The 20455-nt window shown below is 48.3% G+C and overlaps 1 protein-coding gene across 1 annotated transcript in view; it reads right to left on the bottom strand.

The window, feature by feature from the left end:
* SF3B2 (splicing factor 3b subunit 2) overlaps window positions 1-20455 on the bottom strand; it is a 74441-nt gene that overhangs the window by 3361 nt on the left and 50625 nt on the right. The window contains exons 14-19 of the mRNA XM_040409906.1: window positions 15045-15134; window positions 9729-9836; window positions 9523-9630; window positions 9253-9395; window positions 6766-6867; window positions 6543-6642 (exon numbers count right to left, since the gene is read on the bottom strand). Coding sequence (XP_040265840.1) covers window positions 6543-6642; window positions 6766-6867; window positions 9253-9395; window positions 9523-9630; window positions 9729-9836; window positions 15045-15134 — 651 coding nt within the window. The remainder of the gene's footprint in view (window positions 1-6542; window positions 6643-6765; window positions 6868-9252; window positions 9396-9522; window positions 9631-9728; window positions 9837-15044; window positions 15135-20455) is intronic.

The raw sequence follows: 20455 nt of genomic DNA, 5'->3' as shown, positions 1-20455 counted from the left end.
GTTTTCTCTTATCCCCCATGTTTGAATCCTATTTCCTGCTTTGTTATGTGACTGCCCCATTAGGGCAGTGAGATGGCTCCTAACCTGAGCAAATTACTAACCACACCCCTTGTTCTTACCAATGATGCTTCCTACATCCTACATTACAAGACTTCAATGCAGAACATAAATAACAGCAACTGAAAATCGAAACTGATTTGCCGGAGAGCGCAATGGGCAGGCTAATCACTTTCGAAAAAGGAGGAGTTTTGATAAATGGTGGTATTTGGGGAAAAATGAGATTTTTGTAAAACTTACCAGTAAATTCTCTTTCTCGCTCTTCATTGGGGGACACAGAGACTGTAGGTTATAGCCATGTCCTCTAGGAGGCGTTGACACTAGATAAAGCTGTTAGCTCCTCCCCTGGCAGCTATACCCCCTCCAGCCTGGAGAGAGAGAGCTCCAGTTTGTGAGAAGCAGTAGTAGGAAGCAAGTAAACCAACGAAATAACGTGGAACAGCAACAATGCCAAGAACCTAACTAGGTTCTAACCAGCAACAGCCACAACTGTGGCCGAACAATAATATTGGGTGGGTGCTGTGTCCTCCAATGAAGAGCGAGAAAGAGATTTTACTGGTAAGTTTTACAAAAATCTACTTTTCTCGCCCATATTCATTGGGGGACACAGAAACCGTGGGACGTCCGAGAGCAGTCCACAGGGAGGGAAAACCACAGACCCATGGAGCAAGTGCCCCTGTAGGCAACTAAGAACTGCCGCCTGCAAGACCTGCGGGCCAAAGGCGGCGCCCGCCGATGCATAAGTATGCACCTGGCAAAATTAAGTGAATGTGCGTAAGGAGGACAGTAGCCGCCCTGCACAACTGCGCGGCCGAACCTTGAATCCTCCGAGCCCAAGAGCGCCCACCGCTTTGGTGGAATGAGCTGTGACACCGAAGGGCGGAACCCTGCCCCGGGTGCAGTATGCTTAAGCAAATGCAGATGTGCAATTGCCACCCTGGAGGCCGCCAATGCCTTGCGAAAAACCCTCTAGAATGACAAAAACAAAGGAGAGTCCGTACGCCGGAAGGAACTGGAGGCTGGCAAATAAATAGTCAGGGCCCTGACAACGTCCAAATGACCTAACTCCCTTTCCCTAGGGTGTGAAGGGGAGGGACACAGTGATAGAAGGACAGTTTCTTCATTGAAATGGAAATCAGAGACCACCGTCGGGACAAAGGAAAGAACGGGCCAGGGAACCGCTTATCCCTGTCAGAACCAGGAGGTGCTCTGCAAGAGAGCGCCCCAACCCGGACACCCGTCTGATGGATGTAATAGCCACAAGAAAAAAAACACCTTCCAGGACAGGAGTCAGAGTGACATCTCCCGCAAGGGTTCAAGGGGAGAATTCTGGAGCGCTGAAAGGACTAAGGTCCGATCCCAAGGCGGTAAAGGAGGACGGTATGGAGGAATCGTATGCGCCATTCCCTGAAGGAAGGTATTGTGGGCCCCGGGTGGGTCAGAGGACGCTGGAAGGATACACAGCGCCGAACCTTACCCAGCAAAGAACTAATGTCCAAGCAAAAACCCAGGACCGCAGGATCCACCCCTGCTAAAGGGAAGCGCTCCACGGAAACGGTAAGTGGTCCACCAATGTCCCCCGAGCCTATCAGGGAGACTGAGAAGCTGGCTGATAAACTACCGAGAAAATAACGCCTGAATGAGGCATGTCCAACCGCAAGCCAAGGAATCAATGCATTGGATAGGTAAAAGTAGAGACGATATGAGAATCACCGGCGGTGGAGTTACGTCAGTGACCGTGTATTGACGATGTAGCAACACTGCTCGACGGAATTTTTCGACCAAACCAAGATTAGAGAGAAAAAACTCCTGCCTCGAGGAGGAAGAATAGAAGGGGTGTTCCGTTCCAGGAACAAAACTCCATCAACAGTCGTGACAGCACCCCCGCTCTGCCTGGCGTGGTGAGTCTCGTAGTCTAGCCACAGAATGTGCAGTGAAAAGGCATGACTACATCGGACTGACATGGCAGTCACTAGTCAAGTCTCAAGAGAGGTAGTTGTAGATACGGGTAGGTAGTACACCCAGGACCAACGGGTAGGATTCACCTGTAGAAGTAGAGTATGGAAAACGTCACAGCCCAACAGTCGGTCCGGAACAAGACTGGAAGAAAAACCCACAGAACCAATACCCTGCATCAACGTAGATGAGGGGAAGTAGTAACATAGGAGCTACCAAGGTTTGCGGAGTGGCCATGAACCCTGAGCCAGAGAAGGAATAAATGGAAGGAAAAAGGGGGAAGGGCAAAGCCCATTCCCCATCTGAGACTGGCAGTACACAGAAGTAGCCACCGGATGATAGCGGCGGTGCCATACTCCGCCTAAGGAGGAGGCCATGCAGCGTATGCCCCCGAATTCGGCGATAGAAGAATCCATCACCTGACAAAGGCACCGTGCAGGAGGAGCCAGAGTATGTAATGGCTACTCCAGGACCCCCATACCGTAGAAGCTGCAGCGTGCCCCGCCAGCACAAACTGAGGGGCAGAGTAGAGGAATCCGGTAGAAGCCATGGTATCATACTGCCCCCGGGAAGGAGAGCTAACCTTAAACGCTCCACCTGGGAAGGGCGTTGAACAGGAACAACCGCCAAGCGAGCGTCAGGGTAGAACCCCTACTTGAGGGAATGCCCCACTGTAGCGACTGCGAACGCTAGTACCAGCGTAAAATCTGCACCAGCGGAGGAGAACAGGCTGCAAAGCTAAACCAGAGTGCCAGCACAACCACTTCCCACATCAGGAACGGTGGAAAGAGAATATAGAGTCAGTGTAACACTTGACTCTCTGGAACGTACTCATCATATATGTGCAATGGTGTACGCACTTCTACTGATGCGGACAATATCATAACCGACTGGGACAATGGAAGCCCATGGAGATGGGAGTCTCTAGGACACAAGTGATGCTAGTAAACCCCCTGAGAAGACAGAGGAGTTATAATCATGCCCAACACCAGCTCCAAAGGAACACAATGAGGAATAGTCACCATAACCACTGGCGGCACTCATATAGCACTAGAGTAAGAGTACCGAGCACCGTTGAGTACCGACTGTTGCCACGCCCCTTATAAAATAAGCAAAGGCACCTAGAGCCGTGGCGCAGTTGAATTGCAGAATCTGAAGATGTTCAGGTATTCCCCCGCTAGTGGATCACTTGCGAAAGGGGGTAAGGCAAGTAGGAAGCACAGTGACGCGCAACACTCCGCCTATGGAAGGATAGTGCGACAGTCGGACCGTATCCAATGGTGGTGTAATTACCCTACCTATGGAAGGTGGAATACATACGGAGTACTTAAGCCAGTGGTAGGGAAAATACCCCACCTAACAAGGGGGGTTAATGCCCACGGCGAGAACTAGTGCATATGGCAGTCCTGTACCCTGTGGGAGAGCAATTAGCACCTGAGTAAGGGGGTAATGCATACAGCACACCTTGTAACCAGTGAGAATGTAATCGCTCCACCTATGGAATGAGCTAATGAATACGCAGGTACTGAACCCAGTGAAGGTGCAATTCCGCCACCTACAGAAGGGGGAATGCACTGAAAACAGTGTTATTGTACTTAGTCCACCTATGGCAGGGGACAATGTATAAGGTCAGAACTGTATCCTGAAGTAGTGCAATTACTCCGCCTAAAGAAAAGGGGTAATGCCTACGACAAGTGCTACTGGCCACCGTAGACACAATCTTAGGAGACTGTTCCGGATTCACGTCAGGGTCTGAATCAGTGATTCTCTCCCCCCCCCACCCCCCCTTCCCTCGAGGGTGCGCCTGAGCGTGACCTGGGGAGAAAGGGAGGGGGCGTGGAGATAGCGCGCAGGTCTACGCCTCAGAAACTTGCCCCAGTTGCGGACTGCGTAGGTGGGGGCTTATCAACCAAACTACCCAGGGGGTGGATTGGGAACAGAGGTCCTGTATAAAATTGAGCTTGCAGAGAATTATCAACCTAACGACCCTAGAGGGTGGATTGGGAAGTTCCAGTTGTCCCCCACTGGAATCGCGCAGGTGGGGAATTATCAACCAAACGACCCCGGAGGGTGGATTGGGAATTCCAGAGGTTCTCCGCTGTATTGAGCAGGTGGAGAATTATTAACCAAACGGCCCCGGAGGACGGATTGGGAATCCTGCAGAGGTCCTTCACTTAATTGCGCAGGTGTAAAATTATCAACCAAACGACCCGGAGGGTGGATTGGGAATACATCAGCTGTCCTACACGGGATTTGCGAAGGTGGAGAATTGTCAACCAAACGGCCCCAGAGAGCGGATTGGGAACCCAGACATCCTTGTGAAGTACGCTAGAGAACTAGAGGACCCGGGCCCAGCTTGGTACCACACAAACAGGGGGAGGGGAGGTCCTGCTGTAATGAGGCATTTATGAATGCGCATCTGCCTTGTCTCCCTTTTTTTTATTAGGCTGCCCAACAACAAGTGGGCAGAGAGGCAGGAAGGGGTTAACTTAACTTTCCGGCACTTCTACTGAAGATAGAATCCTCAGAAAATCTGGGGCCGGCCACAGGTGGCTGGCCAGAAGGAGTTAAGCTGCCCTGAGGAAGGGGGGCGGGGCCAATCGACTTCAGGAGGGGGGGGGGGGGGGGGGGTGTGAGTGGCGGGAAGAATTTGCGCCTATTAACTCCCTAGTGCCCTGACAGCAGCGATCTACATAGGGGGAGCCTCTCCGCTCCCATCCCTGTTTTTGCGCTGGTGCCTGCCCCCAGTTCGCAGCGGGGGTGGTCGGGTCCGCATGTTGCGCACACTGGAGCTGTAGGTCGGCCGGGGCGCAGGGGTAGCAGAGCAGTGAACCGGACACTGATTCTCCCTTCTGCTTCTCGGCCCCTCTCATACTAACACGAGCCGAGAAGGGGAAAAAAAAAAACGTGGCCGGAACACTGAAGCGGTGCACGGCCGATCGCGCGACAGTTAACCCCCTCCGGAGCGGCGCTCTCTCACTGCAGCGCATCCGCTCCTGGAAGGGGTGGATGATGGTGGTAGGTGTCTCCGCTGTCTGACCGAGCGCACCCAGGCAGCAGTGCGCTCGGTCTCCTGCTTACAGTGCCAATATCCCCCAATATGCGCCCAGTGATTAACGAGGAAAGGCCAGAGAGCGCCAGCATGATTAACTCCCAGAGGAAGTTAACAGAAGCGAGTGTCTCACCACTCAGACACTGGCGGCACCCCAGCGGTCCCTGGATAGGGTCATAGACTGTCCCTGATAACCAAGAATAGAAGGGGATGGTCAGAGGAGGGGGGAGGTTAAACATACTTACCTAGTCCCGTGTACGCACCTCATCTTCTGTCTTGCCGCCATCTTCACCCCTCCTCTGGTCCAGCAGGGTCACCCCTTCAGCTACTGGCACCGTAGTGGCAGGACGCTGGAAAAGGGGGGCTTGGATGGGTGACCCTTTGGCTGGCGGGATGCAGGGGAGCGAGGCTGCCCTGGTCCACCTTGTCTTCTGTGAGGGATGCAGCAGTGCGGGTGACCGGCACTGGCGCAACTCGACCCCGGGAGAACAGTGAGGCGAGGCGTCCACTGTTTTCCCATCTGAAAAAGAAGCAAAAAAATAAACTAAAATAAAAAATCTTCAGGAGATTCCCTGCAGAGCAGGGAGGTCTTGCCTCCTATTGACACTAGAAAAAACTGAAGCTCTCTCTCCAGGCTATAGGGGGTATAGCTGCCAAGGGAGCAGCTAACTGCTTTTACTAGTGTCAACGCCTCCTAGAGGACACGGCTATACCCACGGTTCCTATGTCCCCCAATGAATATGGGCGAGAAAGTTATATAACAGTGATATCTGTTGGGAGGGATATATTTATATTAGTGGCACAACCCCTTTAAGCATAAATGCTGTAGTATAATTTTGTTTTATAAACTAATTGGCTATTTTTTTTATAGCAAGAAACTAAATGAGTCTTGACAAAATAAAAAGTAGAAGAAAGGAGCATCCCTCGGCGCATCCCCTGATAAAAGGGAAGTGGTCCACGAAACACATAGTGAGTTTGCAATAAATATTTCTGAAGATTCTTCATTCGCATCTGGTTGGTTCCTTGCGCCGAGGGATGTTCCTTTCTTCTACTTTGCATAGATCCTCTGTGAGGGCCCAGGCACACGCATCTGAGGAGACCCGCATCCGTGTCTGCATACCTACCTGTCCATTGGGGATTGATTTTATTTCCGACACGTCTTCAATAGTGTTGTGCCTATCATTTGCACAACCATCCAATTTTGGAGTCTATTTCACTTTTCCCATACGTTTTCACCCTATGGTGCGCCCTGTCTTTTTGTTTATATAGTAAACATACGCCTGAATATTTGAGTCTTGACAAAATGTAACACTGATGTCGCTCACACAGACAGATTTATATCATATGGGACATCTGCTTATAGCAACCAATAAGATTCCACACTGTTACAGCCTACCCTAGCCACATAAACCAGTAAGCCTAGTGTTTGTCTATAGATTTCACTTTCCATAACAGTCACTGGCACCAATTTACTCACTGATGAAATCTCATAGATGTGCGTGGATCCCATTATAGCTCCACCGACAGTCGCCGTCCTCTTTTCTGGCAGGACAGTGTAGAGCAATGGTGTTTCCGTACTGGTGGAACACAGAATAAACAGTCAGCATAATCAAACAGGCAGAGAATAATTATATTGATGCAAATCAATATTAAAACTATGTATCGCATTAGTCTGGAAAAAAACCTGAAGGTTCTCTTACCCATCCATGGCCTCCTCATTCTTCTTTTTTCGCAACTCAATAAGTTCTGGAGTCTCCATACCGGCAGGGACTGAAGAAAATCCTCCAGGAGTAATAAGCCCACTGCAATAGCACAACAAAACGGATTAAGACACACAAACAGATGTTCAGAAGGTAAATAATGAAGAGCAAATTTAGAAAAAGTGGTGCAGGAGTAGAAACGGTGGCTGTGTAATAAGACTTGCAAGCTTTCCTTAACAACAGCTGGGATTTCAGATACTAGTGTTAAGGCAAACAAGCAGAAGGGGCTGCCCAGTTGAGATAACCACTATAATCTCAAAGCTTTGTATGATCCTAGAGCCTTTTATTATAGTGCTCTGTCTTATAGTTCATTCATTGTTTTTAGATGATTGTAGACCAATATTGCCACTTTTACAATACAATTGGGAGAGATTTATAAAGACCGTCGTTCCCATAAATTAGTTTGATCCCCTGGCGCCTAATTTATTAAGCGGCTGATAAATTAGGTGCACCTCTGGCACTCTGTGCACCAAAAACTCATATCCATGATGTGATCTGTCATATCTATCACTTGAGCTGTAATTTATGCTAGTTTCTGGCAAAAGTTATAGTAAAGCTGGCGGTCCCTCCCACTAAGCCCCATCCCGTTGCTTGCCACTTTAAAAAATGCGATGAGAAGCTCAAAGTCACAAATTTTGGTGCAAATATGGTGTAATTGCCTGCACAATAATTTGCATCTTTTTATGCCCCAATTGAGGTGTAAATAGCTTAGAGGCCATGTACACCTTTGGAGGCAGATTTTGTTTATGACTGCATTTTACTCATTTTTGGCTAAAATCATATTTTCAATTGGCCTTTATTAAAAATATTGAGCCATTCTTTCACAAAGGGTTAACTATTTTTCTAACCGTGTGCCTGGTACTTTTACTTTCGGTCATCTAATAACCCTCATCTCTAAAATACTAAGAGGTCACAAACACTTATTTAAGCCACATTCTTATCAGCAAGATAAGGATTGAGCTTTATTGAGTGTTTATAATGTCAGAGAGCAGAGATTAGGAGTCCATCTGCTCCCCAGATGACGGAACAGACAGTAAATACACAGGTCGCTGCTAGAGCATCTTAGCTATGTAGAAGTAAATAACAGGAATAGCTCACTCCTAAGCAATCAGGACCAGGTGCTCTAAGCCAAAAACTGTATCACCCATACAGGAGAAAATTGGATTAAGTGAATGGACTAGGCTGGCACTCTGTATGTGTGGAGTAATATGGATAAATACAATAAAATGAAAATAAAATCAATATAAAGTGATCACACAATTTAATTCAAATAACAATAATAAAATCACCAAAAATACATGGCTAAAAATGAACGCTGCGCGGCAAAATAAGACACTGCAATGACAATCATAAAATAATCATAGAAAATGTTCCCATAAAAAGTCTTTAAAATCGATGGTATTTGATAATATTCCTATATATATGGGTCTAATGATAGAAAAAATGAATGAAAAAATGCAGATAATGTGTCCTTCCTTTCAGCTGCTGTATGGAGAGGAATGCCGCATTAGGTGTGCGGTAATAGATTGTATCTATATTTTGAAAAGGACTTTTAAAAGAAACAGGTTCCCAAAGCGACTTGATACATTGTCTGGCTTGGTCCGCAGCAGAGTATCGATACTCTGCTGCGGACCAAGCCAGGAGCACGCCATAGACCACGCTACTCCAGCGTTTGTGCCCACATACAAATACAAGACCGTGCATAATCAGGTATGCGGCATCTACACTTACTTTAAATACCATCTGGGCAAAGGTAAGACTTACTGTTACCTTAGAGCATACAGCATTTCACCTGTACATCAAATTGGACTAGAGACAATGTATCAAGTCGCTTTGGGAACCTGTTTCTTTTAAAAGTCCTTTTCAAAATATAGATACAATCTATTACCGCACACCTAATGCGGCATTCCTCTCCATACAGCAGCTGAAAGGAAGGACACATTATCTGCATTTTTTCATTCATTTTTTCTATCATTAGACCCATATATATAGGATTATCAAATACCATCGATTTTAAAGACTTTTTATGGGAACATTTTCTATGATTATTTTATGATTGTCATTGCAGTGTCTTATTTTGCCGCGCAGCGTTCATTTTTAGCCATGTATTTTTGGTGATTTTATTATTGTTATTTGAATTAAATTGTGTGATCACTTTATATTGATTTTATTTTCATTTTATTGTATTTATCCATATTACTCCACACATACAGAGTGCCAGCCTAGTCCATTCACTTAATCCATCTTAGCTATGTACACAAAAAAAGATTCCATATTGTTAATACCTAAAGACCTATTGAAACACAGATTTTTTAGCTCAAAATGAGTATAATGGAATAAATAAATATTGCCCCAAAGGTGTACATAGCCTTTAAGTGTATATCAGTAAGGCCTGTGCTTGTAAGTGTGTGGGATGCAACAGCTTACCTGTCAGCAGGTGTGATAAATCCTGTCTCATCTGGTTTATCTTCGTCACTTTCTTCCTCCTCTTCCTCTGAGGAGGATTCATCATCGGACAGTTCTAGCTCTCCCCATGGGGTTCTGTCTAGATCTTCTTCTTCATTCTTACTCTATCAAGTAACAATACCATAAAATCTATTTATTTGTGCATACAGGCCATGTATAGGAACATAAAAACATGGAGGTGTACAGTGAATTGTCAGGATAGTAAGAATATCACCGAACCCGGATCATTACCTGGAAATCGGATGCATTAGTCCCAAACACATCTCCATAAAGGGGTTTTCCCATTTCATCTACAGGAGGCTTTCCCCATCCACCAGCGTGATAGCCAAATGAGCAGCCCTTTAAAATTGTGGGGGAAAAAGGTTTAAGGTAATGGCAAAAGAGATAAATGCATTAAAAGAAGTTAAAAATAAGATCAAATTGTTTAACAATCTTACCTCAGGAATGGGAGAATTCAGCCCTGGAATTTTAAGGTTGGGGTATGAAGGGGGAGGTCCATATCTCTGCATTGCAATAAGCCAAGGTGGGGGCACCTTATGTGAGTTCTATAATAGAAAGTCAGGACTGTAATACAATGTAAACGCTATTTAAATATTCCATGCACAGATTAAGTACATTTGTGGCCACATATCTGATATATTTGTGATATGATGAATATATTTTACATTGCTAATGCGTTGTTCTATACGACAGATGGCATCTTTAGGCCTGGTTTCCACAGCAGTGTGCCACAGTTTCTGAGCAACAACTGGTGGAGCAAATGTTTTGCTGCAAGTTTTTCATCCCCTGCATCTGCTTCTTCCAGCCTCCAGGGTAAGTGCGATCTGTGACCTGCAACCTGTATGTACATCCCGACACAAGGGGAGTGTTTGTAGCACTAAGTCTCTGGTTCTCCTTCCCCTCCCAGCTCGAATATCACAGATCCAGGCCTGCTTGAAGCCCTGCTGGAAAAAAAACAGCCCTGAGGTCCCTTTCACACGGGCAAGTATTCAGCGCAAAAGGACCTTTGCTGATATCATTGCGCTCACCACGTGGTGAGTGCGATAACGTCAGCGAAGGTCCTTTTGCAGGTTCTTCAAGAAGAAGAGGATCCCTGCTGCGCGATCAAGTGGATGAGGTGAGTTATGTTTTTATTATTTTTTAACCCTCAATTGACATTATATTTAGCATTCTTTATTAAAGAATGCTATTATTTTCCATTATAACCATGTTATAAAGGAAAATAATAAAATCTACAGAACACAAAACCCGAACTTCAGTGAAGAAGTCCGGGATCGGGCCCAAGTACCACATTCAGTTTTTTCTGATGTGTGTGCAAAATGCATTGCACTCGCGCAGAAAAAACAGAACGGAATCGCAGTCAAAACTGACTGAAATTGCGTGCCTACTCACACGATTTTCCCTGAACGAACCTGCATTGCATCCGGCCCTCACCCGCGACGCCCGCGTGAAGAAGACACAGCATCATTGCTGACGACATGTCTACAGGGCAGGGTCCAGGAGAATGAGCAGAACACTACCCTTCAGAGGCAAAGCCATGGATGATGATGTTGTGTCCACAAGGCAGAGCCTTACAAGCCTTGTCACAACTCTGATACATGTCGTCATCAGGATTAGTGTTGAGCGAACTTGCGTTTTAAGTTCGGCGTCTAAAGTTCGGGTTATCGAAGAATCGCGTTATGGATTCTAAATTCAGTTATGGTCCGTGGTAGCGGAATTCATAACGCGATTCTTCAATAACCCGAACCCAAACTTTAGACGCCGAACTTAAAACACAAGTTCGCTCAACACTAATCAGGATAGGGAACCAGAACAATGGAAAATGTCATGCGACCTCGATGGAGTGCAGGAAAACAGAGCAATACAGATCAACCCCCCACCATGATGCTGCCTCCATTGTGCTTTACAGCTAGAATGAGGTTTTGTTGTTGGTATGCAATGCTCTTTTCCTCCAAAGATAGCATTATGCACTAGTGATAAAAAAGTTCCACTTTTAGTCTCATCTGCACAGAAGCATTGTGGAATATCCAATTGTTCTTGGGTAAATTTAATACAGGCTGCAATGCTACGTTAGGAGGCAAAAGGAACACAAACATCTCATCCTAATTGTGAAGGATGGTGCAGGGGGAATTGGGACAGCTTTGCTGCCTTCAAGGCCTGGACACTTTGCCATCATTGAATCAACATTGGCCCACATTTACTAATGAAAGTACACCAAGACTTTGTCAAAAACCAGCCAAAAGTGGTTGCAGTTTTGCACATTTTTGGTGCATCTAGTTTTAGAGAAATCATCTGCACCTAGTGCACCATGGGGCATGGTTTGGCAGGCAATGGGTGCAGCTTAGTGGGAAAGGGGGGAATACCACATTTTACAGCTTTACAATTCTGTGTTAAAATTATGTTGCAGGCTAAGCCAACCAATTGTTAAGAATGTTAGAGAAAGTGTCTAGCCATGTGCCAAACATATCATCCTGTCTAAGCCACTGCGAAACTTGCTGTCAGGGCTGCAGAGTTGTAACGACTCCAGCTTAAAAAATGATCTGTTATTAATATTGTTAGTAGTTTATTAACTTTCACATACATTTAGAAATCAAATATATTTTATGTTCTATCAATCTAAGGCCCTTATCCATCAACTGCAGTGATGAGAAGAGTGCCTAGTGGTGATAGATAATCAGTTCTCACCTCTCCTATCTTCTCTCTTGTTCTCATACTATAAAGTGATAAGCAGGGTGTTCTAGTGGTGATAGAAAATCAGTTCTCACCTCTCCTGTCTTTATATTACAAACAGTAATAACTGGTTTAGGCAGTGAGGTGTCTTTTATGGACACATCACCACTGAATCCTGTCATTATCTGCAGTAGAGCAGATGACCATGCTCAGGACAGAGAGGAAGCAAACAAGCTGTGAACCAGATGATGAACACATGGGAATCAGCACACAGGACTGGAGCTGCAGCGAGCAGATAAGTATGGATCTTTCCATAGCGGAGGCAGGCTGCAGGCTCGTGTAAAAAGTTACTTATTCCCAGACAACCCTTTTATTGCAGCAGTGACTATAGCAGCTCCACTTTTACATGTTTCTTTTAATCCCATTTAGGGCTCTTTTAACACGAGCGTGTCCCTTGTGGGAATCGCGCTCCGTGTGAGAGAGGGATTGTTCGGTCTGGACTACAGAAGTGCACTTCATTATCTTTAATGATAATGTTGTGTGCATCTGCCTGACCTATCTGGCAGAGGCACACAGCATTATCAATCATGATAATACCATGCGCTTCTGTAGTCCAGACCGCACAATCCCTCTTTCACATGGAGCGTGATTCTGGCAAGGGACACGCTCATGTGAAAGAACCCTTAGGGCTGTTTCACACGAGCAGATGCAGTGTGTGTCATCCGCAGCGTGAATGCTGTACAGTGAGGGGCTTGGCTGTCAGAGACACGAAGCAACATGATTGATAATTCTCCGTGCCCCTCTGTGATCTTTTTACTACAAAATCACAGTGAGATAAAGTTGTCACTGTGATTTTGTAGCAAAAAGATCACAGGGAGGCACGGAGCATTATCAATCATGTTGCTTCGTGTCTCTGCTGTCAAGTGCGCAGCCTGGCTGGATTCACGCTGCGGATGACACGCATGGCATCCGCTCGTGTGAAACAGCCCTTAGGCTACTTTCACACTCGCGTTTTGTGTGGATCCGTCATGGACGGATCTGTTCAGATAATACAACCGTTCAGAACGGATCCGTTTGTATTATCTTTAACATAGCCAAGACGGATCCGTCGAACACCATTGAAAGTCAATGGAGGACGGATCTGTTTTCTATTGTGCCAGATTATGTCAGTTAAAACGGATCCGTCCCCACTGACTTACATAGTGTGCCAGTTTGGCTCAGTTTCACCAGACAGACACCAAAACGCGGCAAACAGCGTTTTGGTGTCAGTCTCCAAAGCGGAATGGCGACCGAACTGATGCGGATTCTGAGTAGATCCTTTTCCATTCAGAATGCATTAGAATGCAAACTGATCCGTTTTGTGAGAGCCCTGAACAGTTCTCACAAACGGAAAGCCAAAACGCGAGTGTGAAAGTAGACTTATTAGACTTGCACTTGACTCTCCGCAGGGCATACATCTGCACGTGATTCTCTCCAGCACACACATACAGAGCTTATACAGCTTTTCTAACTTTTTCTGAGGACAATTTCATAGATTTCTTACAATTGTTAAATGTATAACAGCATTTATACGTTATTAAATGCATAGTGCATTGCATATATACGTACAGTAATTTCGAAAATTTCTGAAATTGTATTCCAATAAACATGGTTTAAATTCCATCTAAGTAGCCGGATTACTTACACGATAGTAAGAAAAAGCCAGATATTACAATTTTTACTACAGGAAATTTGTCATTTATGAAGTAGTCCTAGTCAGAACTTTGGCTTACAGACTCCACAGCCCTGCTTGCTGTATATCTCTAGACAGTCTCTCTAAATTTGCCCCAATAAACTCTCAAGGCTCATGCACACGAACGTATTTTATTTCCGTGGTTTTTTTTTGGCGGACTGTACATGGAACCATTAATTTCAATGGGTCCGCAAAAAAATAAAATAAAACGGAAGTTACTCCGTGTGCATACAAATTCTGTATGTCTGTATTCCCGTTCCACAAAAAAAACAGAACATGTCCTATTATTGCCGGCATTACGAACAAGAATACTACTGTCCTATTAGGGTCCAGCTGTTCCGTTCTGCAAAATACAGAATCGACACAGATGTCATCCGTGTTTTTTGCAGATCAATTTTTTTTTAACCGTAAAATACATACAGTATCAAAGCCTTATAACAGGAGAATGTAATAGCATCAGTCCATGACTGTAATAAATTAATAGTTCGGGTTGTTACGGATGTGGAGATATTATGTTATCCTTAAAATTTAATAAAACATTTTTTGGGAGCACTTGAGGTCTAACAATGGCCTTCAGGCATGCCATCTATGAAAGCCCATTAGGCTCTGGCGAAGGCAAGGTCTAATAGGCAGCCTGTCAGTATAAGGCTGCATTCACACGTCCGTGGAACACTGTCTGTGAGATACCGGACTGGCATCCTGCTTAGTGCAGGAGTGCACGGCGTCATTGGTTGCTATGACGCCGTGCGCTTCGGGCCGCCGCTGCTGTACAGTAATACACTACTATAGATCATAAGGTGGCACGAATCGCACAGCGTCATAGCAACCAATGACGCCGTGCGATCTGGCACTAAGCAGGATGCCAGTTCGGTATCTCACAGACTAGGTTCCACGGACGTGTGAATTCAGCCTAACACTGACAGGGATCATGCACTGCAATGCAGGAGTGTGCAGTGATTAGTGTTTTAGAAGTTCACATCCATTAAAAATCCTGCATTGAAGTGCATTATACCTGTCAATGTTATACTGACAGCCTTCCTATTAGACTATGCCTTTGGCAGAGCCTTATGAGCTTCCATAGATGGCAGGCCTGAAGGAAATTGTTAGAACTCTAGCCACCACAGCAACCCAAGATCACATCGCTGGCATGGTGACATCAAATGACAAACTCCTTAGATGCAGTGGTTGATATTGGCTGAGCTTAAAACGACCGTGGTTGATATTGGCTGAGCTTAAACGGCCGTGTTCGAAGTTGCAGCATATCCCCACGAACATCATTCTTTGGTAGGTATACAAGTTTGTCTTTAATGGGTTAAAGCAATCAATTCCACATAGAAGACCATTTACTTACTGGTCCCACTGGCATTCCCAATGTTATTCTTAGCTCCTCAGAAAGGTCACCTGGCTTCTTCTCCTTTAAACGAGTCTCAAATTCTTTTCCCTAAAGCATGAAGAGTTAAAATGCATTAATTTTACACAGTACTGACTGTATCTAATGTTAATACTCGTATTACCGGTCCTATGAAAGCACTTAACCAGTATATTCAATATGCTTTAAGATTAAATGAACATAATTATTCTTAACAATCAGACAAATATGACCAGGTTATCATATGTCTAGGTATAGGTTAGTAACATGATTGGTTCCAACCAAGTCCCAGGGTCTCCTCATACTATACCAAGCATAGTGCTGTACATTGTCTTGTGGCTATCCTTGGTATTCCAACTCGATCATATTCACCTGAATGGAACCGAGCTGCAGAAACGCCATGTGACCGATGGATGTAACATCACTCAAGTTCTGCAGCCCCTTCCAACACCTGAACATTGGGGGTTCCAGGATTTGGCCCCCACTGATCAGAACCTGATGACTTGACCTGAGTCCTAGAAAACCCCTTTAGAAATAACATTCACAGAGTTTGCAAAAATGAGATTTTTGTATAACTTACCAGTAAAATCTCTTTCTCGCTCTTCCTTGGGGAACACAGGAGACCTTGGGGTATAGCTCAGGTCCCAAGGAGGCGTGACACTAAGTGAAAACTGTTAAGCCCCTCTTCCAGCAGCTATACCCTCAGCCTGGAGAGAGAGACTACCAGTTACGTGTCCTAGTAGTGAGAAAAAAGGCAATGACCAACAAAGTGGAAACCAAACAAGGCAACTACCCGACAGGGGCAACCAAACCGTAACCTGTAGAACAAATAATGATGGGTGGGTGCTGTGTCCCCCAAGGAAGAGCGAGAAAGAGATTTTACTGGTAAGTTATACAAAAATCTCGTTTTCTCGCCCATTTCCTTGGTGGATACAGGAGACCTTGGGATGTCCGAGAGCAGTCCAAGAAGGGAGGGACCACAGCCCAAGGCAAAGCCACCGCAGGCATCATGAAACCGCCGCCTGCAAGACCAGGCGGCGCAAAGCAGCATCTGCCGATGCATGAGTGTGCACCCTGTAAAACTTGGTACAGGTGTGCAAGGAAGACCAAGTGGCCGCCTTGCACAATTGTTCAGCCAAAGCCCGATGTCTCTGGGCCCAAGAGGCACCGACCGCTCTGGAGGAATGAGCGGTGACACCGAAAGGCGGAACCCGGCCCTTGGCGCGGTAAGCTTCAGCAATAGCTAATTTGATGAAACGGGCGATAGCCACCTTGGAGGCCGCCAATCCCTTGCGCGGACCCTCCGGAACTACAAAAAGAGAGTCTGTGCGACGAAAGGAGCTGGTGATCTCCAAGTAAACCTTCAAGGCCCTAACCACGTCCAAGCGGTGAAGTTCCCGTTCCTGGGGGTGGGAAGGGGACGGGCAGAGAGGGGAGGACAATGTCCTTATTGAGATTAAAGGAAGAGACCACGTTCGGAAGGAAGGAAGGGACATGACGGAGAACAGCCTTATCTTGGTGAAAGACCAGAAAAGGCTCGGAACAAGAAAGAGCCGCCAATTCGGACACCAGTCTGAGAGACGTGATGGCCACAAGGAACACGACCTTACAAGACAAAAAAGTCGTAGGGAGATCTTCCGTAACGGCTCGAAAGGGGAAGCTTGTAGTGCCGAGAGCACAATATTCAGGTCCCAGGGCGGAATCGGGGAACGGTATGGAGTTACCGAGTGAGCCACTCCTTGGATGAAGGTCTTGACAGGTCCGAGAGGAGCCAGGGGACGCTGAAAGAGGATGGACAGCGCCGATACCTGACCCTTCAAGGAACGGAGACCCAGCCGCAGGTCCAGGCCGGACTGGAGGAAGGACAGAACCGTGGGGAGAGAGAAACTGAGAGGGGGAACGCCCAGATTCTCACAGAATCCCAAATAAGACCTCCAAGTCCGATAATAGATCTTGGACGAGGAAGGCTTCCGGGCGCGAATCATGGTGCGAACCACATCCGTGGAAAAACCCATTGCGTGAAAACTGCGGTCTCAACAGCCACGCCGTCAAACGTAGCGACCTGGAATGCTGGTGGACGATCGGCCCTTGAGAGAGGAGATCTTCTCTGAGGGGTAACGGCCAGGGCGCGTCTCCCAGGCGCAGCATCAGATCGGCGTACCAAGACCGGCGGGGCCAATCTGGAGCAACTAGAATCGTGGGAATGCCTTCTGCCGCGATCTTCCGGAGAACCCAAGGCAGTGAGGGAATGGGAGGAAACACAGAAGGAAAAATTCTTGCCACGAAAGAACGAGGGCGTCGGCGCCGTACGCCCTCGGGTCCCTTGCCCTGGCCAGGAAGGTGGGAAGCTTGTGGTTGAACCTGGAGGCCATGAGGTCCACATCCGGACGACCCCAACGAAGGCAAATGGACTCGAACAGGTCCGGGTGTAGCGACCACTCGCCCGCGTCGATGGTGGTCCGGCTGAGGAAGTCCGCCATCCAGTTCTCCACCCCTGGAATATAAATCGCTGACAGGGCCGGAACGTGAGCTTCCGCCCAGAGGAGAATGCGGGTAACCTCTTGCATTGCTGCGGCGCTGCGAGTGCCCCCCTGGTGGTTTATGTATGCCACGGCCGTGGCATTGTCCGATTGGACACGGACGGGGCGGCCTTTTAGCAGGGGAGTCCAGTGTCGGATCGACAATAAGATTGCCCTCAATTCCAGGACGTTGATCTGAAACTTGGACTCCGATGGACACTAAGTGCCCTGGACGGACCGGGGAGGAACCCCCCCCCCCCCCCCCAACCCTGCAGACTGGCGTCGGGGGTAACCACCTGCCATGTCATTGGAAGGAAGGAAGGATTTCCCCTGGAGAGGGGTCCGCAACCACCAACGGAGGGAGGCCCGAACTTGGCGAGTTAGAAGGAAGGGCCGGTCCAGACTCTCCAGTGACTTGTCCCAGGCAGAGAGGATCGCCCTTTGAAAGGTGCGGGAATGAAACTGTGCAAAAGGAATCACCTCGAAGCAGGCGACCATTTGTATCAAACACCCGCATGCTGGATCGGAAGGACGGACAGCGGTGGTGAAGAAGATTTAGAACCGACCGGTGGAGGGCCAGACGCTTGTCCGATGGAAGACGTGCCTCCGCCGCCTCCGTAACCAGCATCATCCCCAGGAAGATCAACCGTCTGGAGGGAATCAGGGAAGACTTGGGAAGATTGAGAAGCCAACCGAACCGTCCCAGGGTCTCCAGAGTGAGGTCTACGCAGGCGGACGTCTGAGGAAAGGAGGGCGCCGTGATGAGGACGTCGTCCAAGTAAGGCAGCAGAAAAACACCCCTGGAGCGGAGCAAAGCTAGGACAGGAGCCAGGACCTTGGTGAACACCCGAGGAGCCGTCGCCAGGCCGAAGCGAAGGAAACTCTGGTGACACCGGAACATGGAGGTAGGCATCCTGAATGTCGATTGATGACAAAGTCCCCCTTCTCCAGGGAGGCCACCGCGGATCGGAGGGACTCCATCCGGAATCGCCAAAGGCAGAGAAAACGGTTTAGCCGTTTTAAGTCTAGGATCGCCCGCACCGAGCCTTCTTTTTTGGGGACCACGAAGAGGTTCGAGTAGAACCCCGTGAATCGGTCCGCCGGAGGCACAGGGACGATGACTCCCTTGTCCAGTAGGGTGTGAATGGCTGCGGAGAAGGCGGCTGCACCCACGAGGTCCCGCGGAGAACAGGACTGAAAGAAATGATCCGGAGGGAGAGAAGCAAACTCGATTTTGTATCCGGAGGATACAATTTCAAGCGCCCAGGCATCGGAGACGTGAGCCAGCCAGACGTCCCTTCAGTGCTCTTAGACAGGAGGGCCACAGGACGGTCAACCTTAGGCGGGGACGCCCATGTGGCAACACAATCCGCTGGAAATGGATAATATATGTCCAGCTTTTTGGGGAGGTAAAGCGGGCATCAGGACGAGCCCAAGCTTTAGAGACCACTGAAGAAAAGTGGGCGTGGAGAGGAAAAACCTTGGACGCCTGTTTGGAGCGGAAAAAAGACACGCCGGCCTGATCAGTGCTGGGAGGGTCATCGTGTATCTTAAAGGTATCACGAATGTTGGTGATGAGGAGGCTAGTTTGGACGGTAGTGCCGAGTCCATGTCCCAATCCGAATCCGCCGGATCTCTCTCAGAGGGCGGGTCCAGATGGGAGGAGAGGCCCGACTGAGTCCGCACGCGTGGCGGGGAGAGACTATTCTGAGGAGGATGCGCACTCTGTCCTGGAGTGCTTCTGAGAGTGTCGGGCCCTGGAGGATTCACTGTGTGCAAGTGAATCAGTGGGGGCGGCAGAGCCAGAGGTTGCGACAGGAGGTGTGGCAGCTTGCGAGGTAGGCGGTTTATCTACCAGGCGGCCTACTATGTGGGTGAGACTTTCCACGGCCTGGGACAGGGATCTGGCCCAGTCAGGCGGACCAGAGGGAACAGGGAGCGGCACGGCCGGTGGCGGACCCTGCATTGGGGCCTGGCATGCAGAACAATGCAGATTGGATTGCCCACGTGGAAAGGGTTCGTTACAGGCGGTACAGGCATGATACCAGGGCTTAGAGGCCCCTGTGGGGTCCGACATGTCGGTGATGAGGGGGTAATATAACCAAGGAAGAAAGGCCTAAACCCAGGCTAGGGCCACTGGGAGGGGGTTAACAGTCCTACCAGAAGTCAGGAGGAAAAAACTAGGAGCAACAGGAGCGGTAGCACTGAGCCTTCTCTGTGCAGTTCTGGATGATGGAGGTAGCAGCGGTGGTGTGCTCATGCGGTCACAGATGCGGATGTAGCAGGAGCGGCGGGAAGAGGCCTTGACAGGCCAGGGGAGCAAGGAAACATGGAATCACTGAAGGCCAAACGAGTGAGCGGAAGAATAGGCTCCGCCCCCGCTGCTGGGAAGTGCCGCGCACGGGCAAAGTTAATCCCTGAAGTGCTGCAGGCGTGCCGAAGTAAGAGAGCCAGCCCGCCGGAAGTCTCAGCGGAGTTGCGGAGGGGGGCGCTCGACCGCCGCAGGAGGGGGCTGTTGGTTGAGCGCTGAGGCAGTAGCTCCACGGCGCCTCCCTCTTGGCGTTCGGGGCTCACTATATTGTAAAGACCGCAAGCGCGGTCCTGGATACCGGCCGAGAGGGAGAACTTGGACAGAGAGCGCTGCGGCCCCCCGCAGCGCCGGAGTTCCAGAGGTAATCTGCGGCAAATAGTGGGGAACATTATTAGGTGCCGGCCAGTGGAAGGTCCCAGGAAGATGAAGGGAGAGGGGAACCGTAGGCCCCTAGGTTTAAGTGCTCCCTTATTCGTTTATATGTGCTGCCGCCAGATGGAGAGGAGAGGAGAGGGGGAGGCTAGAGCAGCCACCTCTCACCGTCCTGCAGTCTTCACCCTCGG

The sequence above is a fragment of the Bufo bufo genome, chromosome 10 (genome assembly GCF_905171765.1).
Source record: "Bufo bufo chromosome 10, aBufBuf1.1, whole genome shotgun sequence".
Classification (NCBI taxonomy): domain Eukaryota; kingdom Metazoa; phylum Chordata; class Amphibia; order Anura; family Bufonidae; genus Bufo; species Bufo bufo.
Note: the sequence above shows the minus strand (reverse complement) of the source record. Positions and strands in the feature narration are given on the sequence as shown.